The sequence below is a fragment of the Perognathus longimembris genome, chromosome 13 (genome assembly GCF_023159225.1).
Source record: "Perognathus longimembris pacificus isolate PPM17 chromosome 13, ASM2315922v1, whole genome shotgun sequence".
Lineage (NCBI taxonomy): Eukaryota > Metazoa > Chordata > Mammalia > Rodentia > Heteromyidae > Perognathus > Perognathus longimembris.
In genome coordinates, this window is record NC_063173.1 from 6,156,973 (window position 1) to 6,184,673 (window position 27,701).

Here is a 27,701-nt window from a genome sequence, read left to right on the forward strand (position 1 = left end):
AGCGGTTGGGAACACAGACATTTTCGGAGCCGGAGCCGCCAGTGCCGCCGCCATTTTGTGTCTGTGGAGAAAGAAGCTTCTTGGGCGGCTGGGAGCGGACCGAAGCATTTCCCCCTCCGTGAGACGGCGGCGCTTCATCCCCGAGGTTCCCCCCTCCCGGTGTCGTCCCCCACCACCCCCCCCCCTCCGCGGTCAGCATGTGGTGAAGCCGGAGCCGCGAGGAGGCCCCCCGGGGGAGCGAGGAAGAGGAGTCGGCGGGGAGGCGGGGTGTCGAGCGCGGCGGCGGCGGCGGCGGCGGCGGCGGCGGACCTCGGCGGGGGGACCGCGGCGCGATGTCCGAGCAGACGCCGGCCGAGGCCGGGGCTGCTGGGGCCCGGGAGGACGCCTGTCGGGATTATCAGTCGTCGCTCGAAGACCTGACCTTCAATAGCAAACCGCACATCAATATGCTGACCATTCTAGCCGAGGAGAACCTGCCCTTCGCCAAGGAGATCGTCTCTCTCATCGAGGCCCAAACCGCCAAGGTTTTTATACACCCCGCAGCCTCCTATTATTCTTCTAATATCCCCCCCTCCCCCCCCCGAGCTTAGCGTCAGCCTCCGTCCCCAGGTCTCGCTTTTCCACCCCGAGGGTGGTGGGGGGGGCCGGGGCTCCTCCTCACCCCCACTCCCCCCCCCCTCCACCTCACCCACTCAGGCTCGGTCTGGGGGGGGAGCCCCCCCCCAGGCTCGGAGCGTGGGCCTCTAAGGGGGGGGTGGGGGAGTGGGGAGGAGAAAGGGTGGAGCCCCCATTTCCGCTTACCAACTCCCCGTGTAGGCCACACCGCATTATTGTACGCAGCCCTTTTTAGGGTGTGGGGGGGGGTGGGCCGGAGGGGAGACGAGACTCGAGGGCAGTTTTGAGTGTATTTTATTTATTTATTTATTTTGTGGAGAGGGGGGAGTTAGAGTTAACTAAATCAAACCGTTTTGAGGCTCTCCCCCCACCCCCCCCATTTCCCGGGAAGGTTGGGGAGTGGTTCTCCCGTTTTTGTTTTTTTTCCTCCAGTACCCTCTTTGGGGGGTATTTGTGCTCTTGTGGGTTGGAAGGAGGTGAAGGGGGGACCTGGGAGAGAGAGAGAGAGAGCTGCTGGGTGGGCGGGTGTAGAGAATCGGCTCTCCCACCCCCCCCCCCACCCTCACCCCCACCCCCCCATCTCCCCGAGTGGAGCAGCGGCCTGTTAGGAACCCAACATGGCGCCTGGAAAGCACATGATGCGAAAGGGAAGAGCGGAGAATCCATTCCCTGCCAGCCAGGCAGCTGCTCGCACCCGTCAGCCCCATTTTGGGGTGGGGGCGGCTAGGTCAGACTCTTGATTTCTCCCTTCCGAGGGGTCCGATTTGCTCCCAGATGTGGGAAGCCCGGGCCACGGGTGGGGCTTGGTTGGTGGTGGGGGGGGGGTGGGGAGAGGGAAGAGATCTTATCCAACCTGTAGGTGGAGATCTGGCCCCGAGGGTAACTTAGCTTTCGTAGTTTCTCTTTAAAAAGTTAAGTCCCTCCTCCTCTTCCTTCTCTTTTTCCCCCCCTCCCTTCCCTGATAGTAAAGGCGTGCTTTTCCGTCACCCCTTGACAGAAGTGGCCCTCTGCCACCTTTCATTTATTTCCCTGTAGTTCTTCCTCTTCCGTGGATTCATTTGGGATCGATATGTCATTTTAAGTAAAGTTACTGTTAAAACTTCGTTATAAGTTTCAATAGCTTCCCAGTACTACTACGCTTTTAGGTTATTTTTCAAGCTTGTACTTGCGGTTTAGTTTTTTCTAGATAGTGATTGCAATGATCAGGATGAGCCTCCTTTTAGCAGAGTGAACCCCTTTTAAAAGGCCACTACTTAACAACAACCACCAATATATTGTTTAGAGACGGTTTCTGTCTAGTGTAAAACTGAGTGGTCTGACTAATAAATGGTTTTGAAATGTGTGACTGGTATTATAAAATTTGTGAATAAAACATATAAAATATGTACTTGTCTTTTTTATTTACCTTTGTAAGGTGTAGAAGTTGTTTCCAAGACTTATTTTTATCTATGTGGTTGTGTGTTGTAAACAAAAGTCTTTAAGTGACTTGGGTTCATTCTTCTTTAGGTTCCATCCACTCTTTTGGGTAAATCAGTTCACAAGATACACGGTTTCAAGTGGTCCTTTCATATCTTAATTTAGAGGGAATTTTTTTTTTCCTTTTTAAAGGGCTCAACAAGATTACTGTTTTCATTTTGAAAATACAAGCTTTCATTCACCTTTTCCTGTTGACTGAAACAGCTGTTCTTTTTAAAGTATGAGATTTAAGAAGGCCGTGTTCCTCATACTGGGCATCCTTTTTGTTAATACCACGTATCTGTTGGATGTAAATTTGTGCCTTGTTAAAGGCTTAATAGGACATTCAATGCCTTTTGAAAAAGCACACTTGCATTTTTAACAAAGTAACATTTAAAAATCGAATTGGATATATTTTGGGTATTATTAATATTCCACAGCACCAAATGTTTCATAGCGCAGATTATCACTTAAAGAACAGCTGCCTTTACTGGTTTTTAGTGGATCCAGAAGACCTCCCAGGACCGAAAACTAAATGCTGGATACAGTGACCACATAAAACTTGTATTTGTGTATTCACGACCGTAGATAGACTGTTTGCTGGCAAAAGACAGCTGAAATTTTGGAAGCACCATGCTTCCTGTGTGTTTTATTTTATTTTTTTTGTAAAGCCAGACTTTGTGGGACTATCTTAATCTGGGTTGGAGGGGGGAGGGTGAGGGGAGGGTTTTCTGTCATTTGGTTAGCAAACTGGCTTGGTTTTGTGTTGTTTGCGTCCTTAGCATCGAAGGCATTGCTGAATTTAAGGATTTACACCTAATTAGATTCATCCCATAAGGTAGCAATACTGAAAATATTACATAGAAGTGCTTCACCTATACAATAAAAGATTAATCTGTTGAACAGATTATGGTGTTAAGAAAGAGCCTGTTAATCCTTAGTACTTAAATGGTATAAAACAAGACATGGTAAAGTCTCAGCAATACAATGTTTGACATGTTGGTACTAGTTTACCCACATGCAGTGGCCTTGTGAACCCCCCACCCCCTTTTTTTTTTTTTAAAGATAGCACCTTAAAAGACTCTTCATCCAAGGTTTTTCAAAGGTTTCTTTAGCCACTTGTGGTTGTAAAGGGTGTTACAGAAGCAAGAGCATTTCCACACACTTGTATGGGCAATTGGTTTTGTGAAATATGGCATTGTGTACTCCCGAACTATGAGCCTGCCCTTAGCTACAGGTAGCTATGGGTGTGTTCAGGGGTAAGATTTCTATACACATCGTCATGGGGTGGGTAAATGGGGATGACCTGTTTTTTTTTTTTTTTTTTTTTTAAGTCATGGGTGCTCCTGTGTAGTCAGAGTTAACACTTAGTTTATGTGGTATGTCATAATTCTCCTGAAGTTTGTGAACCTGCTGATGCGCTCTGGAAGCTTGCTGTGCATCCTAGAAGCCAGTTGTGGGTAGGCATTACAGTTGAACTTGGGGCAACATTACATTGGAAAAGGCTACCCTTTTACCGACATCAGCCTGACACTGGCTCTGCACAAATTTAGAACCTCTGGTTTGTTTGTGCATGCCAGAGGAAAAATAATCGTCGGAGAATTCATGCTGTGAAGAAAATCTTCAGGACATCCAGGTTTCCAGAGTCAAGTTCAACCTGATTTACATGATTCAGCGGCTGCTTCATCCAGTTTTTCTTGTATCAGTGACAAACTTGCACCTTCCCTCATGTTCATGTGCAAGTATTTTAAGTGTCTTGCCATTGATATCGGATGTGAAGTGCGTTTCTTTATTCTTTGGGGTTTTAGAGAAGTGATCCTAATTTTACAGGTAACAGCTTCATAGACAAATACACAAACACGCTTCTTAAGAAACTAGGGTTTCTACTTCATTGAGAGTAGGCACACTGATAGTGGGTCCCAAAGCTAATTCTTGGGATTACAGTCACTTTATAGTCACTTAGAACACAGGTGGGTTTTTTTTTTGTTGTTTTTTAACCAGCCACATGTGCCTGAAATCTACTTGAGTGGTAGACGAATACTAGGGCTTATGGTTTTCCTCCTGATAATTTTGAGCTTTTGTGTACCCAACTAAAGATCTTTGTAAGAGATGAGAACTTGATGGACCACTTAAGTTTCATAAACGTTAATATATCAATTCAAAAGTATTTAGTGCCAACAAAAAGAGGTCTGTATTGTAGGCTTAAAAACTCATTTTAAAAATAATTATTTGGTGGCAATTCATTATACTAAACTTCTCAGTTTCTTTTTATTACTTCAGGCTCCTTCCTCAGAGAAGCTTCCTGTTATGTACCTTATGGATTCTATCGTGAAAAATGTTGGAAGAGAGTATCTCACTGCCTTTACTAAAAATCTTGTTGCAACATTTATTTGTGTTTTTGAAAAGGTATATATACATTTAGAAACTTTTAAAGGAATGTGTTCCTGATTAAATAAATATTTGCCTTGCGTTGGGTTTTCTTGGGTGTTAAAATGTTTTATTCTTTTGGACACTTTAACCAAGTACCTTTTCAACGAAAGTGGCTACTGCTAGTATTTTATGTTAGATCCTTAAGACAGATCCTAGAGTTTTACATAATACTTTTTAAGATTAGAACGTGCTTGTATTCACTATTAGAATTGTGCATTTTCAAAAAAACATGTCGCCCCTTTTTAAGAGAAATGTTTGTTACTTTGTTCAAAATATGCTTTATGTGAATGTTGTAGGTATGTGTGAATGGTGGGACATTTCATAGCTTTAGGGTAATTTGGAAATAATTTTATTTTGCCTTAGTGCCTGAGAAAAGGTTCCTATTTTCCATACCCAGAGATTGAGGTAACATTGTATCTGGTAGTTTTGGTAATGCAGTATTAAGTTGAAAGGGTTGGATTTGCTGGCTTCTCTGCCAGTTAAGCTTTTCCTTCTTGCACTTAGGACATGTTTTAAAGAATTGTTGCCTAACTAACAGTAGGCAGTTTTACTTTTTTTTTTTAACTGCATTGGACACCTAAGAGTTGTGAAATTTTTTTAGAATTGGAAGCTTTTAAGAAAATACTAGGTTTTACTTGTTTTAAGTGAAGAGAAAAGAGATAGTATATTTAGAAGAAATCTGGAAAGCTGTATTGTATATAACACTAAAAAGTGGCAGTATTTTCTTTGTAGATGTTTACTAAGTACTGCTTACCCGATGCTTTTAGTCTAAAAGAGAAGCTAATCTCACTAATTTAGGGGAGATTAGCCAGCTACCAAATTTCAGTTTCAGTATGGTTAAAATGTTAGATTTCACAGAATCTAACTTGGGTGTTACAATACAGTTGACAAAGGGACCTTGTAGTAAACATAGCCTGAGAAGAGTATAAGTTAAATCCTGAAGTTAAAAACCAATTTGTTTTCCCAAGTATTAGGTTAGTTACTCTGATGGCTGGTTTTCTAAAAATTGTTATGACTATACAAATGTTAATAGGTAAGTTATATAAAGCCTATCAATGGTTAAGATTTTGTGCTTTGCATATCACAAACAGCTTTTCATAGGGACTAATTGCATTACATTGGTTAGTAAGACAGATTGTCTTTAACTTTGTTACTAAGTAAAAGCTTTAGCTATCAGGTAAACTATCTTCTAGTTATATATTTTTTTCCAAGCCCTAAAATGTGGAGACATTTTATACTTTAAAAAATGGCCTTGCCTGGCTATTGCTTTCATGAGGACTAGGTTATAACTTAGTTTTTCTAAATTTTTAAAGAATAACCTTTTGTACTCATGTACATTTTATAAATTATTACTGTGGTATATGTTTGCAGGTGAGCAATATAGTTCTGTATGTGAAGTTAGAACAGATTTACGTAGTTTGATACTTAATATATAAAACATTCTATAGTAACTTAACAAGCCATAGAATTGTTCTGTTCTTCTAGGTGGATGAAAATACTAGAAAAAGTTTATTTAAATTACGCTCCACATGGGATGAGATATTCCCTTTGAAGAAACTTTATGCCCTGGATGTCAGAGTCAATTCATTAGATCCTGCTTGGCCTATTAAGCCTCTACCCCCCAATGTGAACACATCTAGCATCCATGTGAATCCCAAGTTTTTAAGCAAATCGGTAAGTTTTAACATGAGTGGTATATACTAGTATTAGCAGATGTTAACTTCTCTAAATGTTCTTTCCAGAAAGCAAGACTAGAGTAGTGCTGGGCCAGTTCAATTTGGAAAAGGAATGGAAATAACCTGTCTTGTTTACTTGTGTGACATTGGTAGCTTTAACTTTTGGGCAAGCTTTCTCTGTGTTTAAGCATGGTTGGATATTAATGATTACTGATAATTCTTGGTTCTTTCTAGTTGGCCCTTTCTTGTAAGCTCTGTTTCTTAACAAGTTCTTTTTTCTTACAGCCTGAGGAGCCCTCAGCCCCTGGCGCCGCGGTCAGTTCTCCTAGCATCGCTACTCCTCCCGTCGTTCCTGACATACAAAAGAATCTTACTCAAGAACAGCTAATAAGGCAGCAGTTACTGGCAAAGCAAAAACAATTGTTAGAACTTCAGCAGAAAAAGCTGGAGCTTGAGTTAGAGCAAGCTAAGGCACAACTGGTAAGTAGAGAAAACTTGGTTATTTTAAGTGTCCTACAGTAGGAAAGCAATTATATTTGAGTTGTAACATTTTATCGATACTAAAAATTAAGATATATTAGTCTACATACACGCATGCACACAGGCACACAGGAGTTACAACCTACATTTTCCTGAACATGATTTTCTGTTGTCATAAGGTAGCACCTTTGTTTTTGTTTTTTGTGCCCCCACTGGGGCTTCAATTCAGGGCCTGGGTGTGGCCCCTGAGCTTTTGTGCTCAAAGCCAGTATTCTACCGCGTGAGCCACAACTCCACTTAGAGCTTTTGGGTGGTTAATGGATATGTGCCTCATTGATTTTTTTTTCTGTCTGGGCTGACCGCGCTGCCACCCTCAGATCCTGATAAGCTAGCATTACAGGGGTGATCCACTGGTGCCTGGCAGCACGTTAGCTTGAGCCCTTACATTAATGTGGACTTACTCAGTTCTAAGACAGTAGGCGTGTTGGGAATGTTGTTGGATAATATTTAATGTCTCGTGAGCTTGAAGAATGAAGTTCCGGGGCTAGGGATATGGCCTAGTGGCAAGAGCGCTTGCCTCGTATACTTGAAGCCCTGGGTTTGATTCCCCCGCACCACATATACAGAAAATGGCCAGAAGTAGCGCTGTGACTCAAGTGGCAGAGTGCTAGCCTTGAGCAAAAAAGCCAGGGACAGTGCTCAGGCCCTGAGCCCAAGGCCCAGGACTGGCAAAAAAAAAAAAAGAGTGAAGTTCCAGCCATGCGCCAGAGGCTGTAATCTCAGCTACTCAGGAGGCTGAGATATGAGGATGGCAGTTCAAAGCCAGCCCGGGCAGGAAAGTCCATGAGATTCTTATCTCCAGCTAACTACCAGAAAACTGGAAGTGACACTGTGCCTCAAGTGGTAGAGTGCTAGTCTTGAGCTGAAGAGCTCAGAGACAGTGCCAAGGCTCTGAGTTTAAAGTCCCATGATTGACCCCCCCCCCCCCAAAAAAAAGAACAAAGTTCCTGGAATTCTACTAGCTATTAAAAGAGATTCAGAAAACTGTCTATTTTTTTTTTTTTGGCCAGTCCTGGGCCTTGAACTCGGGGCCTGAGCACTGTCCCTGGCTTCCTTTTGCTCAAGGCTAGCACTCTGCCACTTGAGCCACAGCGCCACTTCTGGCACGTTTTCTGTGTATGTGGTGCTGGGGAATTGAACCCAGGGCCTCATGTATACAAGGCAAGCTCTCTTGCCACTAGGCCATATCCCCAGCCCGAAAACTGTCTACTTTTATGCATGGATAACTTTGTAATAAGTTATTTTTACTTATTTGGACTTATTAGGAATTTTTTTTTGTTTTTTTGCCAGTTCTAGGGCTTGAACTCAGGGTTTGGGCACTGTCATACAATTTCTTTGCTCAGGGCTAGAAGTCTACCACTTGAGGCACAGTTCTACTTCTGGCATTTTAGTGGTTAATTAGAAGTGCAAGTCTCATGGACTTTCCTCTCTGAGTTAGTTTCAAACTGATTTTCAGATCTTGGCCTCCTAAGTAGCTAGGATTACAGATATGAGCCTCTGGTGCCCAGCTTCAGAAAGAATTGTTAAGTTCATAAGTAATGACACTGGAAAAAATGAAATTTCATAACATTGAATATGGGCTGGGAATATGGCTTGCCTCGTATACATGAAGCCCTGGGTTCGATTCCTCAGCACCACATATATAGAAAAAGCCGGAAATGGCTCTGTGGCTCAAGGGGTGGAGTTCTAGCCTTGAGCAAAAAGAAGCCAGGGACGGTGCTCAGGCCCTGAGTCCAAGCCCCAGGACTGGCAAAACAAAACAAAACAAAGTTCAAAACACTGAATGTAACTAGAATAGCTCTGGTTCTTGTGCAACGTAACTAGAGTATAGCGTTGAGCAGTTTCTTAGGTATAGTCTGGCGTAGAAAATTGAAAGTTAGGAAGAAGTAGACTCCCCCATTCTATAAAGGAAGTAATATACCACTTAGGTTCATGGGTTTTATTTTCATTATATTTGTACTTTAGAAATGTATAATGTAAAAATACAGTATTGAGGAAGTAGATTTGTTGAAAACATTGTCTTCTATATAAGGTCAAGAAATTGAAATTATTATTATTATATGTAGTATTAATATGAACATACATTTTGTATTTCAGGCAGTTTCTCTTAGTGTTCAGCAGGAGACAGCTAACTTGGGTCCTGGATCAACACCATCTAAATTACATGTTTCTCAAATTCCCCCTATGGCAGTTAAAGCTCCTCCCCATCAGGTTCCTGTTCAACCTGAGAAAAGCCGACCCGGTCCGTCCTTACCAATTCAGGACTTGAAAGGAACTAACCGGGATCCCCGCCTTAACAGGATAAGCCAACATTCTTCTCATGGTAAAGATCAGAGTCACAGGAAAGACTTCCTTGTAAACACAGTGAACCAATCTGATACTAAGACTAGTAAAACTGTATCCTCTGAGAAACTTAATTCATCCAAACAAGAAAAAAGTAAATCAGGTGAAAAAATAGCTAAGAAAGAACTTGACCAATTAGATTCAAAATCAAAATCAAAATCAAAATCACCATCACCTTTGAAAAACAAAGTTTCTCACACAAAAGACTTGAAAAGTCAAGAATCTGAAAGTGTGAGGTTATCTGATATGAACAAGAGAGATCCAAGATTAAAAAAACATCTTCAGGATAAGCCTGATAGCAAAGATGATGATGTAAAAGAGAAGAGAAAAACGGCAGAAAAAAAGGATAAAGATGAGCACATGAAATCATCTGAACACAGACTAATTGGAAGTAGAAGTAAAATTATAAATGGCATTGTACAAAAACAGGACACAGTCATAGATGAATTGGAAAAACAGGGGACAAAACCAGGGAGATCAAGTACTCGAAAACGATCAAGATCTCGATCACCCAAGTCTCGATCACCAATTATACATTCCCCAAAGAGAAGAGATAGGCGGTCGCCCAAACGAAGGCAGAGAAGTATGTCTCCAAGTTCGACACCCAAAGCTGGAAAGATTCGCCAGTCAGGAGTTAAGCAGTCACATATGGAAGAGTTTACACCACCTTCCAGGGAGGAAAGAAATGCTAAGAGAAGTACTAAACAGGATATTCGAGATCCAAGGAGAATGAAAAAGACTGAAGAAGAAAGACCACAAGAAACTGCAAATCAACATTCTATGAAGTCAGGCAATGAACCAAAGGAGAATTTAGAAAATTGGCCGAGTTCCAAGTCTGCTAAGAGATGGAAGTCTGGTTGGGAAGAAAATAAAAGGTATGATTTTAACATTTATTATAAGTGTGTAATATTCAAAGGTAGTGTTAATTTAGAAGTTAGAAAGTGTTAACTGGATGTTACAGTTAATATGTTATCTTTCCATTTAATTTTTTAACCTTTTTGTGTTGGTCATGGGGCTTGAACTCAGGGCCTGAATGCTGGTGCCGAGCTATGTTGCTCAAGGCTAGTGATCTACCACCTGAGCCATAACTCTACTTCCAGGTTTTTGTGGTTATTTGGGAGATAAGCATCTCACTTGTCTTTCCTTCCCCTGCCTGGCTTTGAACCCTGATCCTCAGATCTTAGCCCCCTGACTGGCTAGGATTACAGGCGTGAGTCACTGGCACCATATAATTATTAAATTCCTGAAGGTTAAATACCGAAGCAACATGTTTTCTTAAGGACGATGAAGCCAGGAAACATCAGAATTCGTGTGTGTGTGTGTGTGTGTGTGTGTGTGTGTGTGTGTGTGTGAGAGACAGAGAAATATGTGTGATGTGTATGTGTGTGTATGCTGGTCCTGGGTCTTAAACTCAGGGTCTAGGTGCTGTTCTGAACTTTTGTGCTCAAGACTAGTTCTCTACCACTTGAAACATTGTTCTACTTCCAGCTTTTTGGTTGTTAATTGTATTAAAGCGTCTTATGGACTTTCTACCTTGGTTGACTTGAGACTGTGCTCCTCACATCTTAGCCTCCTGAGTAGCTAGGATTACAGGGGTGTGAACTACTAGCACCTGGTAGAATCAGAATTCTTTTTTCCTTTTCTGTTTGTTTTGAGATAGGATCTCTTTATGTTAGATTGCTCTAGAACTTGCTATGTGCCTACCCTAGGTTTTTCTCAAACTCAGTCTTCCTGCCTCAGCCTAAGAGATAAGAGAATTCTCACCTGATTGTCCCATTTTTTTTTTTCCTTATGTACCTGTGTCTATTATAACTAGGTCCTTTGAAAAGGATCCTTAAATGAGGTCCTGGGTATTTAAAACAACAACAACAAAAAACACTTGAAGTAATGTATGGCTTTTATGGTTTCAGCTTACAACAGGGTGATGAACATAGCAAATCTCCTCATTTAAGGCATAGGGACAGCTGGTCAAGCACTAAAGGAATTTTATCACCTCGAGCTCCAAAGCAGCAGCATCGATTAAGTGTAGATGCCAATCTTCAGATTCCTAAGGAGTTAACTCTTGCAAGCAAAAGAGAGTTAATTCAAAAGGTAATTACTGTGATTAATCTCATGTCATTCTCTTTTCTCTAATTGTAAGTATTTAAAAATATTTAAAATGCATAATTTCCTTTTATCATTCCTGTGCAGACGAGTGAACGTTTAGCATCTGGTGAAATTACACAGGATGAGTTCCTTGTTGTTGTGCATCAAATTCGACAACTATTTCAGTATCAAGAAGGTAAACATAGATGCAGTGTACGGGATAGTCCTACAGAAGAAAATAAAGGTGGATTAAAAAAGAAACCTCTCTTATCTGATGCTGAATTAACCTACTATGAACATAAAGCAAAACTGAAAAGGACACAGGTTCAGCATTCATTTCCAAGACTTGATCTTTTAGATCCTGATATTTTTGACTACCCTTTGACTGATGCCTTGTTGTCTGGAATAGAATGTGAGCCATCCAAAAGTAAACATGCAAGTAGGAATAGTGGAGCACAGTTTGACAGAAAAGAACAATTTAGTGAAAGAGCAAGACGTCTTTCTCCTATATCTGGGAGTCGTTCTTATGCTGAGAATCTTTCACCCCATGAGGGCCGGAGAAGACATGACGAGCAAGTCTCTGCTAAAGGTAGAAAAAGTTAAATCAGATTATGCCTATTGAATCACAGCAGTGAAGGGAAAATGAAGACACTAAGTGGGGATGGATTTTATTGTTCACACTACCTTTTTCTTCTTCTTCTTCTTCTTTTTTTTTTTTTTTTTTTGCCAGTCCTGGGCCTTGGACTCAGGGTCTGAGCACTGTCCCTGGCTTCTTTTTGCTCAAGGCTAGCACTCTGCCACTTGAGCCACAGCGCCACTCCTATATATGTGGTGCTGAGGAATTACACCCAGGGCTTCACGTATACGAGGCAAGCACTCTACCACTAGGCCATATTCCCAGCCCTTGCTTTTTTTGTTTTGTATTTTTTCCCTTGTGGAAAGTGAAGAGAGCCTGATACAAGGCCAGTATGTTAGGGACTAGGTTCTTCTTATGTGTAAATTGATTTAATCCTCACAATAACCTAATGCAATATGTATCATCCCTGCATTAAAGATAGGACTCAAAACTGGAGAGGTTAAATAACTTGCTCTCAAAGTTAGATACAAGTATGTTGAGGGAATGGGGAATATTTTTTATCCCAGGTGTGTCTGAGTCACGAGGGCATCCTATTATCTACTGTTTAATATTCTCTTTCTGACGCTAATATAGTGAGATAATTTATATGAATACGTATATGAACATAAAAAGACAAGGTAATTTGCTATAAACTCAAATTTACTGAAAATTTTTTTTTCTTTTTAAAAGGTGTTCGAGAAGAGCAGAGATCACCATTCAATGACCGATTTCCACTTAAACGACCTAGATATGAAGATTCAGATAAACCATTTGTAGACAGCCCAGCGTCAAGATTTGCTGGCCTTGATACAAATCAACGACTTACAGCTTTAGCTGAAGACAGACCATTATTTGATGGACCTAGTAGGCCTTCAGTAACAAGAGATGGCCCAGCCAAGATGATTTTTGAAGGACCTAATAAATTAAGCCCTAGAGTTGATGGACCTCCTACACCAGGTTCTCTTCGGTTTGATGGGTCACCAGGACAAATGGGGGGAGGAGGCCCTTTGAGATTTGAAGGACCACAAGGTCAGATAGGAGGTGGGTGTCCTTTGAGATTTGAGGGGCCTCCAGGACCAGTAGGGACACCTCTGCGATTTGAAGGGCCAATTGGTCAAGGAGGAGGTGGTGGTTTTCGGTTTGAAGGTTCCCCTGGTCTGAGGTTTGAGGGATCTGCAGGTGGTTTGCGATTTGAAGGACCAGGGGGTCAGCCTGTGGGTGGCCTCAGGTTTGAAGGACATCGTGGTCAGCCTGTGGGCGGTCTTAGGTTTGAGGGACCTCATGGTCAGCCTGTGGGTGGTCTTAGGTTTGATAACCCACGAGGTCAGCCCGTAGGTGGACTTAGATTTGAAGGGGGTCATGGCCCATCAGGGGCTTCTATGAGGTTTGATGGACCTCATGGTCAGCCAGGAAGTGGGATCAGATTTGAGGGTCCTTTGTTACAGCAGGGAGTTGGAATGAGGTTTGAGGGCCCCCATGGTCAGTCTGTAGCTGGCCTGAGATTTGAAGGACAACATAATCAGCTTGGTGGGAACCTTCGGTTTGAGGGTCCACATGGTCAACCAGGGGTTGGGATCAGATTTGAAGGACCTTTAGTTCAACAAGGAGGTGGCATGAGGTTTGAGGGTCCTGTACCAGGAGGTGGCCTGAGAATTGAAGGGCCTCTGGGTCAAGGTGGTCCAAGATTTGAAGGTTGTCATGCTTTAAGGTTTGATGGGCAACCAGGTCAGCCATCACTTTTGCCAAGATTTGATGGATTGCATGGTCAGCCAGGTCCTAGATTTGAAAGAACTCCTGGTCAGCCAGGCCCGCAGAGGTTTGATGGACCACCTGGACAGCAGGTTCAACCAAGATTTGATGGTGTACCACAAAGATTTGATGGTCCACAACACCAGCAAGCATCAAGGTTTGATATTCCTCTTGGTCTACAAGGCACACGATTTGACAATCATCCTTCACAAAGGCTTGAATCCTTCAATCAGACTGGCCCATATAATGATCCACCTGGCGGTTCTTTTAATGCTCCATCCCAAGGACTACAGTTCCAGAGACATGAACAAATATTTGATTCACCCCAAGGACCAAATTTTAATGGACCACATGGCCCTGGAAACCAGAGTTTCTCAAATCCCCTTAACAGAGCTTCTGGACACTATTTTGATGAAAAGAATCTTCAGAGTTCTCAGTTTGGAAACTTTGGCAATTTACCCGCTCCAATATCAGTAGGAAATATTCAAGGTCCTCAACAGGTAAGTAAGTCTTACTGTTTTTGTAAAATTATGTTGTATGTAGATAAGTTAGCTATTTTGAATGTTTTTAGGTCATACTTTATTTGATAAGGAAAAATTAAATTTTTTATTATTAAAAAGGTTACATACAGAGGAATTGCAGTTACATAATTCAGGTAATGAGTATATTTCTTTTTGGACAATGTCACTCCTTCCTTTGTGCGTTCTCAGTTTTTCCCTCCCACGTAGTGTCTAGTGAGTACCACTGCTGCATGTGTTCACTCTTTGTCCCTTCCATTTCTGGGCCTCCCCTTGTCCTTTCAAAGGACAGAAAGTCTTAATGTACTTGAGAACCTCACGTGCTAGGGAATTTGTATCACAGTCCTTTGGGGTTTAAATCCCAAACTAATTTTAGCTCTTCCAAGAGCCATGGAAATATCTCAGTTTCTTTTCTTTCTACCTCTTTTTATTCCTCTCACTATTATCAATTACAAATGTACTTTTGAAAATTTATTTTTATTTTAAAGTTTAAGCAGTGAGGTTTCAGAACTGCATTGGACAACTATTGAGGCTTGATATGCTTGAAACCAACCATTGGAGCTGATTTAGATTTTTTTTTTTTGGTGTTGGTACTGGGGCTTGAACTCAGGGAATGGGCCTTATCCTTTCACTTTTTTACTGAAGGCTGACATTCTACTACTTGAACCACAGTTCTACTTCTGGCTTTTTGCTGGTTAATTGGAAAGGTAAGAGGATCACAGGCTTTCTTGCCCATGCTGACTTTGAACTGTGCTCCTCAGATCTCAACCTCCTGAAGAGCTAAGGTTATAAGGCATAAAGCCCTGGCACCCAGGTTCTTAGGTCATGATCTTCCTTACTCAAGTCCTCAATCCTTTCTATAGTTTCACCACCTTTCAAGTCACTCCAATTAAATACAATTGCTTGACTTAATTTCAACACAGCACATTTGCTACCTGTCCTTCAGATATACTATAGATAGAGTGTATATAATCAATTACTGACACGCTGGTTTTGGTTTTTGTAGTGTTTTCTGAGTCAGGGTCTCACTGTGTACTCCAAGCTGGCTTGGACATTGCGGTGTAGATCAAGCTGGTCTGCTTCAGTATCCCAAGTGCTAGGATTTTAAGCACAAACCAACATACTCAGCTTTGCTTCAATATTTTGTAAGGTGTATATTGAACTATTTTTTGTTTTTGTTGGGCATGGGGTTTGAACTCAGATAGGGCCTGGGCACTCGCCTTGAGCTTTTTCAAGAGCTTTGAACTGTGACCCTCAGATCTCAGCCTCCTGAGTAACTAGGATTACAGATGTGAGTCACCAGTGCCCAGCAATTGAGCTAATTTTAAAGAGATATTTTGACAATTTGTGATTAATCCAATGGGTATTCAAATACTGCTTTGGTTTGCTTGTTAAAATTCTTCTGAGTTAGCTGTTGACCATTTATGAGGACAAATTATTTTATAGTAGCAATTTTGCATACAAACAAATGTAAAAGAAGAAAACTTTTGAAAGCATATCATGAACATTTTTGAAAGTATTCTTCTGTTCGTATCCACTAATTTGAGGGGGAAAATAATTTGTCTTAGATTTACTCTTCTGCATGTCCTTAAAGTGAGGATGCTTTTACTGACATATGCCCTATAATGGGACTTAGGGTTATTCCTACAGTACATGTCATTGGCAGATTTTTATTAAATATATAATAAATATCACTAAAAATTCACATGTACACCAAACAGAGCTCATAAGTGGACACTTATTTACACAACACTGCCTTCTAAACTACAAGTATGGTATTTATAGGCCAGTATAGAACCTTCTTTATAATGCTTATGTATTTTGTTGCTGGGGATTGAAGTGAGGGCCTGTACATATTAGTCAAGTGCTCTGTGACCAGGCCACATTCCCAGCCTTGTATCTTCTTATTCTTGATGACTTATTATAGTCTACTTTGGTTTTTTTTTTTTTTGGCCAGTCCTGGGCCTTGGACTCAGGGCCTGAGCACTGTCCCTGGCTTCCTTTTGCTCAAGGCTAGCACTCTGCCACTTGAGCTACAGCGCCACTTCTGGCCGTTTTCTGTATATGTGGTGCTGGGGAATCGAACCCAGAGCCTCATGTATACGAGGCAAGCTCTCTTGCCACTAGGCCATATCCCCAGCCCCTATAGTCTACTTTGTTCTAACTATAACTTATCAAAAAATGATGGGCAGGAAGAATGAGCCATTGAATTCAGAGTGCTGTAAATTGCTAATAGAAGCAGATTTTCATTTTATGTTTTTTTTCAAAATAATCTTGCTATGTAACCCGACTGGATTGAACTCTTGGTCTGCCTGACTCAGACCTCCTCTAGAGCTAGGATTATCAGTGTGTATCACCATGTCACTAGTTCCTGTGATTATGTATAGGGTTTCACCACTAGATACCAGTTCTTACATTTGTAAAATACAGAAAAATATACCCCAATGTAAAGTGATTTATATACATACACTGCATTGTTAGTTGCATTGTATTTCTATGGTATCTTTTCAAGGAAGTTTGAACCCATTTTCAGTTCCTTATGATGGATAATTGAAGGTATTGTTCCTGTTTGTAGGAAGATCTAGAAATAGTTGTTACCTTTTTAATATGAATTTAGGCCTTGTGACATCTATTAATGTTTCAATGATTATAATGTTAAAATTTTACTAATAGAAAAGACATTTTTAAAATCAAGGTTTATCTTAAAGGTTCTGACTGGTGTAGCTCAGCCTGTAGCATTTGGCCAAGGACAACAGTTTTTACCAGTTCATCCACAAAATCCAGGAGCATTTGTTCAGAATCCTTCAGGTATGTTCTTTCTGAACTTTTTTTTTCCCCCTGAAAGACAAATAATTACTGGTTTATTCAATAGCTATGTCAATCTTAAAAAACAAAAATTTGGGGCTGGGGATATAGCCTAGTGGCAAGAGTGCCTGCCTCGGATACACGAGGCCCTAGGTTCGATTCCCCAGCACCACATATACAGAAAACGGCCAGAAGCAGCGCTGTGGCTCAAGTGGCAGAGTGCTAGCCTTGAGCGGGAAGAAGCCAGGGACAGTGCTCAGGCCCTGAGTCCAAGGCCCAGGACTGGCCAAAAAAAAAAAAAAATTTTGAGATAGCATATTCAATTTATAGAAATGTAATCTGGCTGAAATGTTTTGGTTCTTTATGTTGCTGATGTGTATTTATGGTAACCAGGTTTATAGCTAGAGATGATTAGACTGGAACTGGAACGTTGTAAAAAAGAAAGGATGTAATCTACTGAGTGGAAGCTGGGAGGAGATGGTACAGGGGGTGATAGTTGTGTCAAGATAGGATGAAATCAATGACGAACTGCAACTTTAATATTTTGAATGTGTTATGTATGATCCAGTAAATATTAAGTGAATGCTGGGGCTACTACCTTATGAGCACACAAATGAAAGAAATCTGATTTCTTAGCCAAGTCCCCTGATTTTTGTTAGTGTAAGGTAAGCCATAATGAATAATAAGGTTTATAAATGAATTTTGGTTTTACTGTGTGGCAAATTGTAATACAACTGCAAAATTAAACAAGTAGTGATAGTTGCTTTAGTTTCTAAGTCATTAGAAAACGTCTCAGTTGGACTTGGGTAAATCAGGAGGCTGAGATCTGAGGATTGCAGTTTGAAACCAGCTGAGCATAAAAGTCCATGATCTCTAGTTAATCACCAAAAGTCATAAGTGGGGCTGTGGCTTAAGTGGTAGAGTACCACCCTTGAGCCCAAAAAGCTAAGAGATACAATGCCCAGGTCTTGAGTTCAAGTCAAACTACAAGTAAAAAAGCTCTTTGAGGAACATGGGTTTTAGAGATAGCATTACTAATTTAGGAAAATGTCCAAAATTTCTGAAGTAATTCAGTAAGTCTTTAGCTATCTTTTGTGCTTTGGGTCTTAAATTATATCAGCTTGAAATTCATTTAATTAATATGAAATGATTTTGCTAACTTCTAGTAGACAGCTAAGCTTTGATTTTTTTTTTTCTGGTTGTTGATACTGTAACAAAAAGGAGCAGAAGGATTAGAACTACCATTTTATAATTGGGCAAGGTGTAAATATTTTTGCTGCTGTTTAGTTTCTTCCTATGGAAAGAAGATGGCAGTGTCAGTATTTGCCTGGGACTTTATAAAAGAGAATTAAATGAGATAGGGCACCGAAGTACTTTGTAACTTCTGAGTGCTAGGTTAACATTTTCCTTTAGAAACCAGTTTTTCTTGTTAAGTACTGTTGGTTGTATTGGGGTTAGTGGCATGATATATGTCCCCAAGTTGCAGATTTTCTTTTGGCTTTCACAATGTTAGGTTATAAATATCACAGGAAATCACATTTTATTCCCTTAGTTGGGTTGGGAGTATTGGATGAGATGTTAGGTTTGTCTTCAAATTCTACTTATTCATACTAGAGGTATGAACAATATTCATTGGGCTACCTTCAGCTTAGGTTTCCTCTATTTTGAAAGTGAAAATGCCATTCTTCCTGCAGTTATATTTTGCTCATAAGCTGTTCATTTGAATAATTGTACTAGGAAGAATTTAGTAAGATCATTCAATGAGCTTTTTAAGTATTGCATATTTGATTTATATTTTGCTTAAATACTGCACATAATACCAAATACCTCAGTACCTAAGAAATATTAATTCATTTAGGTAAACCAATATCCTTTTACCAGCAGGGATATTGAGGCACAGCTTAGCACCTTGAACAAGTCTCAGTTACAAAGCGATATGATCCCAGGAATCTGGCACTGTAGATCATGTACCTGAGTTCTAATGGAATGTAAATATTAGACTGGTGTGTAAAGTGCTATTGTAGTTAATTATTGAGATTGATTTACTCTTTGGTGAATTCAGACATTAATTAGCCTATTTTGTACAACATACTGTGATAAGCATAAAGACTATAAAAATGCTTGGGGATATACATATTGGGGATACAAATTTCTATCTTAAAAGGAATATTTAATGGCTCCTACTTTTTTTCTGGTGGTATAGGTATCTACATAATAGTGATAAAACAAACACTCTTATTTATTTTGTGGTAGTGGGACCTTAATCCAGGGCCTTGAGCATACTTTTCAAGCACTCTTAACCACTGAGCTACCACCCCAGCTTGCTTTTACAATTGACAGTTATTAGAAAGAATACTCCTTCACAAATACAGGATTAGATTGAGTTAACAGAACATTGTTGTTGTCGCTGGCTCCTTTGTTCAGATAATCGAATCTACAGTCAGTCTGTCACTGGGTAGCAGCAATCCCTTGAGATGCTTTGCAAGGGCACTTGCTCAGCATGCACAGGTTGCAGGTGTCATGGCTCAGGCCTTGTTAGTTCCATTGGATTTCATGTCAGGAGCTGTGGGTCAGGAGTATTTCTTCGACTTTGGTTTTGGTCTTTTTAAAGTTCCTTTTCCTCCCACAAATCCTCCAGCTAAGAAATTATGCTGCTTCATCTTGACAAAACTACCTTTTCCAAGTTAGTTAGAATATGAGGACTAAAGAATTACAAAGGTGGAAAGTTCCACCTAAGTATGGTGGTGCTTCATTATGTCAGAGGGAGGGCGCATGAGCCTTTGTGTCCTCTGTAGTCTGCTTTTCTTTGGCATGGGAGTAATTAGACAAAAGTGGACAATGCTGGTCTTTTTTCTTTTTAGATAATAAACAGCTAAAGTATTTCTTGTGGTTTTTTTTTTCAAACCAATCTAAATGGAAACTAAGCATTTGAAATAAACACATCTTTAAGTTCTTTTAACAATGTTATTCATTTTTTTAAGGAGCTCTTCCTAAAGCATATCCTGATAATCATCTCAGTCAGGTGGATGTAAATGAATTGTTTTCAAAACTGCTAAAAACAGGAATTCTCAAACTGTCCCAGCCTGATGCAGCTACAGCACGTAAGTATGGTTTTATCCTTCATGTATACGAAGTTTTACAAAGTTAGAGATGCATTTGTAACTAAATTTTTAGGCACAATTTTTATTCTTATTTTTTGTGCCTGTTTTGGGATGGACGTCAGGGCCTTGCACCTGGCATTTTACCATTTGGAGCCAGGCCTCTAAATCCAGTTTTTTTGCTGGTCATTTTAGATAGTGTTGTGGACATTTCTGCCTGGACTAGTTTTGAACCTTCATCCTCAGTCTTACCCGTAGGTAGGATTACAAGTCTGAGGCACCAATGCCTGGCCTAAGTTTTCTTTCTTTTTTTTTGCCAGTCCTGGGGATTGAACTCAGGACCTGGGCACTGACCTTGAGCTTATTTGCTCAAGGCTAGCACTCTACCACTTGAACCACAGCGTCACTTTCTGTTTATGTGGCAGAAGAATCGAAAGAGGGTTCATGCATGCTAGGCAAGCACTTCACCACTAAGCTACCTTCCCAGCCATCTTTCTTTATTTTGTTTGGCCAGTCCTGGGGCTTCGACTCGGCCTGAACACTGTTCTGGCTGCTTTTTGCTTAAGGCTTACTCTGCCATTTTAGCCACAGCTCCACTTCCAGCCTTTTCTGTTTATGTGGTGCTGAGGAATCGAACTCAGTGCTTCATGCATGCTAGGTAAGTACTCTACTGCTAAGCCACGTTCCCAGCTCCCCCCTCTTTCTTTTTTTAATAAAATAGAATTTTATTGTTATTATTAAGGTGTTATAAAGCAGGGTTACCATTTCACAATTCAGGTAATGTGTACATTTCTCTTTTGGACACTGTCAACTTCGTTGGAGAATTAAAATACAAATGGTTTACAGTGAAATTCTTTTGAGTTCCATAGACATTTGTATCAAGTGAATTAGCATTTTCGCAAATGTTATTTAGTAATTAGGTAGTCATTCTATGTTCTTTCATGAAAATAATTTGTACATTGAGGAAATAAAATGTTAAGATATTGTTAAGTGTTCTGTAATCAGTAAATTTCAGATCAGAAGCACTGAATAGACTTAGGTAGGTTTCTGTATTAGTGTATATAGGTTTCTTTATAAAGAATACTTGGAAGATAATATTGGGAAATTTTGTGTCTTTGTTCTCAATTGCAGAAGTAAATGAAGTTGCTGCTCAGCCTCCTGCTGAAGAGGAGGAAGATCAAAATGAAGATCAAGATGTTCCAGATCTTACTAATTTTACAATTGAAGAATTGAAACAGTATGTAGTCTCTGAGGGTTTTGTTTTTTTTTCTGTTTGCTTGTATTTGGCTCAAGGCTATCTCTCTACCACTAGAGCCACAGCTCTACTTTTCTGGCTTTTTGGTGGTTAATTGGAGCTAAGGGTAGCGTGGACTTGACTGTATGGGCTGGCTTCTAACTGCTATGCTCAGATATCAGCTTGGATTTTAGATGTTAATTAAGATACCAGTGCACAGCATTCATATTCTTTAAAATATGCCCTCTACACTTCCATTGTTATATCTGGTTGGTGGAAGATACAGGGAGTTTATTTAAAACATGATGATGCTCTTGCCAGGTGCCCGTGGCTCACGCCTGTAATCCTAGCTACCCAGGAGGTTGAGATCTGAGGTTCAGGATTCAAAGCCATCCCAGGCAGCAAAGTCTTGAGACTCAAAACCAGAAGTGGCCTGTGGGTCAAGTGGTAGAGCACTAGCCTTAAACTCCTCTGTAGTCAAGTTTTTCCACAAGCTATGATATAGCTACCTTCAGTCTTCTGAATGCTGGAATTACAGGTCTATTAGGTGAAAGATGTTCAGGTCTTTTTCTTCCCAATCCTGGGGCATGAACTCAAGGCCTGGGCGCTGTCCTTGAGCCTCTTTGTGCTCAAGGCTAACACTGTTACTTGAGCCACTACACCACTTCTGGCTTTGACTTTTCTGCCTGGGCTGGCTTTAAACTGCGATCTCAGCCTCCTGAGTAGCTAGGATTACAGGCATGAGCCACCAGCAGTGATGTAGAGTGGTTACCATTTCTTAAGATCAGGTATTGAGTACATTTCTTTCATGACAGTGTTACCCTGTCTTCACTCTCCCGGTTGTTTTCTTCCTTGACTTTCTGCTATGTAGTCTGGCACCTAAGCGATCCTCCTGCCTCGCCCTCTCGTGTACCTCTCCATGGTGCCCAGCTAGGACTGCGGGTGCGGACCACTTTGCCTAACCAGCCAGCTAGCTCCTATAGATTCTCTTAAGTTTCATGAAATCAGTATTATGACTGTTTTGTTTGCTGAATACATGAAGTGCTAACATATTGCCTTGTCATTATTATTTTGTTAACGACCTATTTCTTAAGTGGGGAACCTAGAATTTTAAAACTTAATTATGGTCAACCAGTTTCCCATTGTTGTAAATCTTCTTTTGTGTCAGTCCTGCGACTTGGACGCTGCCCCTGGGCCCTTTTCCTCAAGGCTAGTGCTCTACCACTTGAACCACAGTTGTGTCTCCAGCTTTTTTGGTAGTTGATTGAAGATATGAGTTTCACAGGCTTTCCTGCCTGGGCTGGCTTTGAGCTGTGCTCCTTAGGCCTCCTGAGTAGTTACGATGGAGTCACTGGTACCTGGCTCTAAGTTTTCTTTTTTAAGTTACCTTTTTCATTGTTATGCTTTTTTCCAGAGGTCACTATTGGGAATTGTACTGTGGGGTGTGTGATTGCTAGGTCCCCTTTTCATTGTTCTTTAAACCAGAGTTTAACAGCTGAGTTATTTAGAACCTCAAAGATTTAGAGAGGTGGAATCTGTTCTGCCATGTTTTCCTTGACATTAATTCTAAGCTTGTCTTCTGCTGTTTGTCTTGTTAGGTGGCATAGGATCAGTTCAGTTTTAGCTAAAAGGAGATACATATCTCATATGCTATGAAGGTGGGATCTATCTTCCACAGTTCACCAATGTATGTAAAAAAGGGTCTATGACATATACTACATTGTGTGTCTACAGTCATCTTTGGATATTGTTTCAATCAGCTTTTCTTAGTTTAGTGAAAATACGGAAAAATGGTAAGTCTTCCTCTATTTAGTCATTAATTTTATGAAAACTAAAGGTTATTTCTTATTCAAATAGACGCTATGACAGTGTTATAAACCGACTGTACACTGGTATTCAGTGTTACTCCTGTGGAATGAGGTTTACAACTTCACAGACAGATGTATATGCAGATCACTTGGATTGGCATTATCGGCAAAACAGAACTGAGAAAGATGTTAGCAGAAAAGTCACTCACAGACGTTGGTACTACAGTTTAACAGTAAGTAATCCATGTGCATTTGATTAAACTTTTAGATTTCATTTGTATTGCTCTTTGAAATAACTGCTCTTAGTTTAAATAATTGCTGAGAGCAGATGGGAGTTTTCTGAGCAGAATTGATCCCTAGATGATAAACAGTTTGAGTACAACAGTTCTGAACATAGTTTTGCTGAGATTAGATTGTACAAACTTGACCAAACTTAAAAATTCCAAGGTTCAGTGACTTTTTTCCTTGTACATGAAATTTATCTTTAAGTCTAGAGTTAGCGGAAAATTAATGTTGAGATGTTTTTGCTTTATTAACAGTACTGGGGTTTGAACTTCATAGCTTTCTGCTTGCCAGTAAGCAGGTGCTTATTTTTAAGCTCAGCAGTTAAGAATTTAAAAATTGTTTATCAGTTGCTAGAATTTCTCTCTCAGGGCTCAAGTAGAAAGCATAATATTAAGCATTCAATCACCAAGTATGTTGTAGAGTGTCTCCTTTTTAAGTGGCATTATATTGAAGCAGTAAAAGTATAGAAACAAAACTATTCTTAAAATCAATTTACTTTTAAGGACTGGATAGAATTTGAGGAAATAGCTGACCTGGAAGAACGTGCAAAGAGCCAGTTTTTTGAAAAGGTGCATGAAGAAGTTGTGCTCAAAACTCAGGAGGCTGCTAAAGAAAAGGAGTTCCAAAGTGTGCCTGCTGGGCCAGCTGGAGCAGTTGAGGTAAGAGAACATGTTACATTTTCTGCCTCTGCAGGTACTTATTCCTCCAAGTACCAATGATAAGTACATACTTTGTGTATATCCCCATTTAAATGATTTTATTTTTTTGGCCAGTCCTGGGGCTAGAACTCAGGGCCTGAGCACTGTCCCTGGCTTCTTTTTGCTCAAGGCTAGCGCTCTGCCACTTGAGCCACAAAACCACTTCTGGCCTTTTCTGTTTTTGTGGTGCTAAGGAATGGAGCCCAGGGCATGTTAGACAGGCACTCTGCTGCTAAGCCACTTTCCCACATTCTTCAGTCTTACACATATAATCTTGCTTTGTTTCCTAATCATTGTGTTAGTACATAAATGTCCAACAGCAGTGGGGGTATTAAACTGGTAATGCCTGTGAGGTGGTGGAATCTTCAAAACTTTCAACATATTTTTATGCTTTTATTTTAATGGGGTTAAGTGTTGTGTTAATTTCATTTTAAATATGATTCTTTTCTATTTTAGAGTTGTGAAATCTGTCAAGAACAGTTTGAACAGTATTGGGATGAAGAGGAAGAGGAATGGCACTTAAAAAATGCTATTAGAGTAGATGGAAAGGTAATTTTAAGACATGTATTACTTTTTGGTTGGGGATGGCTGACCATTTTGAGTCGTGTCATTTTTTTGGTGAGAAAAAAAGAATATTGAACTGTAGGGTTTAGAGAGATGTTAGCATCTTGGTCTATACTTAGCCTTGTAAAGCAAAGTAGGCTTATGTTAGAATCAGAAGTATTCATAATCTAGTTATGTTTCTTTCTGCCTAATAGAATTCTTATATTCCATCAATAAACTGTTATGAGGTAGGTGATGGTAGCTCACACCTATAATCCTACCTACTTATGAGGCTGAGATTGGAGGATCAACGTTTGAAGCCAGCCTGGGCAGAAAAGTCCAGAGACTCTTATTTCTGATAAACTACTCAGAAAAAGCTGGAAGTGATGCTATGTTTCAAGTGTTAGCCTTCAGCAGAAAGCTGAAGGACAGCTCCCAGGCTGTTTTTTTCTTTAGAGAAATCAGTACCTCACCAAGGACAAAGGTTTAGCTTCCTCTATCCCAAAGACAGCCATCTTCTGGTTTGAATTGTGAAGAAAACATTTCAGAGTAGCCCATTATGAATGAATATGCATGTGAATAGCTGCTTTTTCTTTTTTCTTCAGATTTATCATCCATCATGTTATGAAGATTATCAAAATGTAAGTTCTTTTTGGTTTCTGTGTTTGTTCTCATTTACCTTAATAAATCTTACTTGTCAGTCATTTTCTGTATTGGAGCAACATGGTTTCAATATATTTTTGTACTTTGGTACTGCAGGTTGTTACTGAGTGTTGGTATAGACATATATCAATATATCATCTTTTATAATACACAATTAAATTTTGAATTAAAAGTTACTCCTTGCTTTCTATTCATATGAATCTTGACATTTTTTACTGGACCATTGGGCCCCAAGAAATGGAAAACACTGAAGATAAGAAGGATCTCGATGGGCATAGGTTTCCGGATATGAGGCATTTTTCTCTTTACATGTTCCATTTAGCCACGTAATTAAGAATTTATTTATTTATTTATTGGTCAGTTCTAGGGCTTGAAGTCAGGGCCTGAGCACTGTCCCTGGCTTCTTTTTGCTCAAAGCTAGCACTCTTCCACTTGAGACACAGCGCTACTTCCAGCTTTTTCTATGTGGTGTTTATGAACCCAGGGCTTCATGCATGCAAGGGAAGCACTCTACTGCTAAGCCACATTCCAAGCCTAGAAAGTTTTTTAGTAATCACATTTAATGTTTAAAAAAAAGACACTGGTCTGCTGGTCTTAAAATCTGACTTTTTTTGGAACATCAGTGGCTTAGTATTGTGTGGTTCAGAGTCAGCCAGGACAGGATAACCCATGAGGCTCTTACCTCCAGTTAACTACCAAGGGGAGTTGTGTGGCTTAGGTGGTAGAGTAGGAGCCTTGAACAGAAAAACTCAGGGAAGGTGCCCAGGTCCAGAGTTTAAGCACTAGGACTGGCAAGGGGAGAAAAAAAAAAATTCACATTTGCACTTTTTGCAGACACTTTTAAAATGGAATAGTGGGTTTACAAAGAATGATTTTGTAGTAGTTTGGGAGATATATTTAAGTCATGCTAGTTTCAAATATTCTTCAGAATATAATCATAGAAACCTTAGCTGTTTTTCACATTGAATCTTCGGTTAAAAAGAACTTTTAGTTTGGGCCAAATTATGTCCATAAACTTACACCTCCCCTGTAGCTGGGCTGATGAGAGCCAGTTTGACTTGTGATTGTGTCCCACTTTTTGCCTGAGCTAGCATCTCATCTGGGATTACAGATTTATAAGCTACCACTGTTGGCTGCGTTTAAGCAGCTCTGCTCTTAGGCACTTCCTTTTAGGTACTGCGATTTAAACTTGGGGGCTCTTTTCACTTTCTACTATCTCAGTTTTGAATGTTTAGTGTATATTTTATTAGTTGACTGTCTTTGTGGCATATCTGTGGGAAAGCACATTATTTTGGTTGTGTTTAGTATGTGTTTTCCTTTGACCATACAAAAGTCTTACAAAGCTCTATCACTTAAAATAATCTTGAACTTTCATCAGAACTTATAGGGCTTTTCATTTTGTAGACATCTTCATTTGATTGTACACCATCTCCCAGCAAGACACCAGTTGAAAACCCTTTGAACATTATGTTGAACATTGTCAAAAACGAATTGCAGGAACCCTGTGAAAGTCCCAAAGTTAAGGAAGAACGAATTGACACCCCACCAGCTTGTACAGAGGAAAGTGTAACACCAGCCACTGAAATTAAGACAGAAAATGATACAGTTGAGTCAGTTTAAATAAAATGAGAAAGGTATGTTTTTCTTAAAAGAAAAAAAAAAGCTGCTGTTGGATCTAGGTGAAGAATTTTTTTATGTATATATAGACATATATCTATATAAATTGCCTAGCTGAGGCAGGGCCTTCAGCTATCATTTGGTTAATAAATACATTTTAGTATTTGCATTTCCTACTGCCTGCACAGATTCAGGTGCTTGTTGTGTGAAAGTTCTGTAGATGTGTGCAAATTTAACAAAATGAAATTGTATGTGTAAAAATGTACGATTTTCACTTGTGAAACTGTAAATTATAAATAAAAATATTTTTGCTATCCATGGAGTGTAATATTTATGCACACCATCAAATATAGTGTTTCTGTGCTTTTTACTGGGCAAAATGGAGCTAAGATTTTTTTTTCCTGATAGCTTTCCATAATTAAAAGGTGGAAGTTTAATCCAGAAGGGGATTGTGAGAGCATTGCAGGACTTTTCTCAAATAGAAAAGCCAGATTTGAAAGATTTTACAAAATAGGATATACACAAATATTTATCTCCATATGGTTCTCTGTAGACAACCATTCAGATGTCCATTTTTGGAAAGTGTCTAATGAAGAAGCTTTCATTCTTGAGATTGGACACATGTCATCAAGCAATTAACATAAGTACTGAAGATGATTTTTTTAAGAAGCTATTTTGAAATTGTCTAAACAATTTAATGCAGATGAACATATTTCTATTTTAAGTTACAGGGAAAACTGTAAATGTGTTCATTGAAACTTGGTTATTAACCTTTTTCTTTTGTTGGCTTTGATTGAATTAGATGGATACCATGAGCTGTTAATATTCATACATGTAATAAATAGAATAATGAAGAAACCTCTAGTTTGTATTTATTTGAGTGACTTTGTCTTTTACCTGTTACTAAAACTCGAGCATGGAAC

At 39.9% G+C, this 27,701-nt stretch overlaps 1 protein-coding gene and 1 long non-coding RNA gene across 4 annotated transcripts in view; one reads left to right on the forward strand and one right to left on the reverse strand.

Annotated features, from left to right (window-relative positions):
• On the forward strand, window positions 1-27,094 carry Pcf11 (PCF11 cleavage and polyadenylation factor subunit). Of its 3 annotated transcripts, none has more exons than XM_048361649.1 (16): window positions 1-524; window positions 4,351-4,476; window positions 5,986-6,174; window positions 6,462-6,656; window positions 8,814-9,934; window positions 10,970-11,150; window positions 11,250-11,733; window positions 12,451-14,009; window positions 16,736-16,835; window positions 19,814-19,933; window positions 21,062-21,167; window positions 23,022-23,205; window positions 23,761-23,916; window positions 24,412-24,504; window positions 25,104-25,139; window positions 26,566-27,094. In XM_048361649.1, exons 1-16 carry the CDS (start codon window positions 333-335, stop codon window positions 26,779-26,781), a joined length of 5,058 nt encoding a protein of 1,685 aa, XP_048217606.1. In that variant the 5' UTR covers window positions 1-332; the 3' UTR covers window positions 26,782-27,094. The 3 variants fall into 3 exon arrangements, with proteins under 3 accessions (XP_048217606.1, XP_048217607.1, XP_048217608.1); XM_048361650.1 differs by having other exon boundaries at window positions 11,250-11,340; XM_048361651.1 differs by lacking the exons at window positions 19,814-19,933; window positions 21,062-21,167; window positions 23,022-23,205; ... (2 more) ...; window positions 25,104-25,139; window positions 26,566-27,094 and adding an exon at window positions 17,136-17,381 and having other exon boundaries at window positions 16,736-16,923.
• LOC125362739 overlaps window positions 1-27,701 on the reverse strand; it is a 33,070-nt gene that overhangs the window by 1,384 nt on the left and 3,985 nt on the right. Inside the window, exons 3-5 of the long non-coding RNA XR_007213079.1 lie at window positions 17,431-17,658; window positions 14,698-14,701; window positions 2,703-2,706 (exon numbers count right to left, since the gene is read on the reverse strand). This is a non-coding gene — a long non-coding RNA (uncharacterized LOC125362739). The remainder of the gene's footprint in view (window positions 1-2,702; window positions 2,707-14,697; window positions 14,702-17,430; window positions 17,659-27,701) is intronic.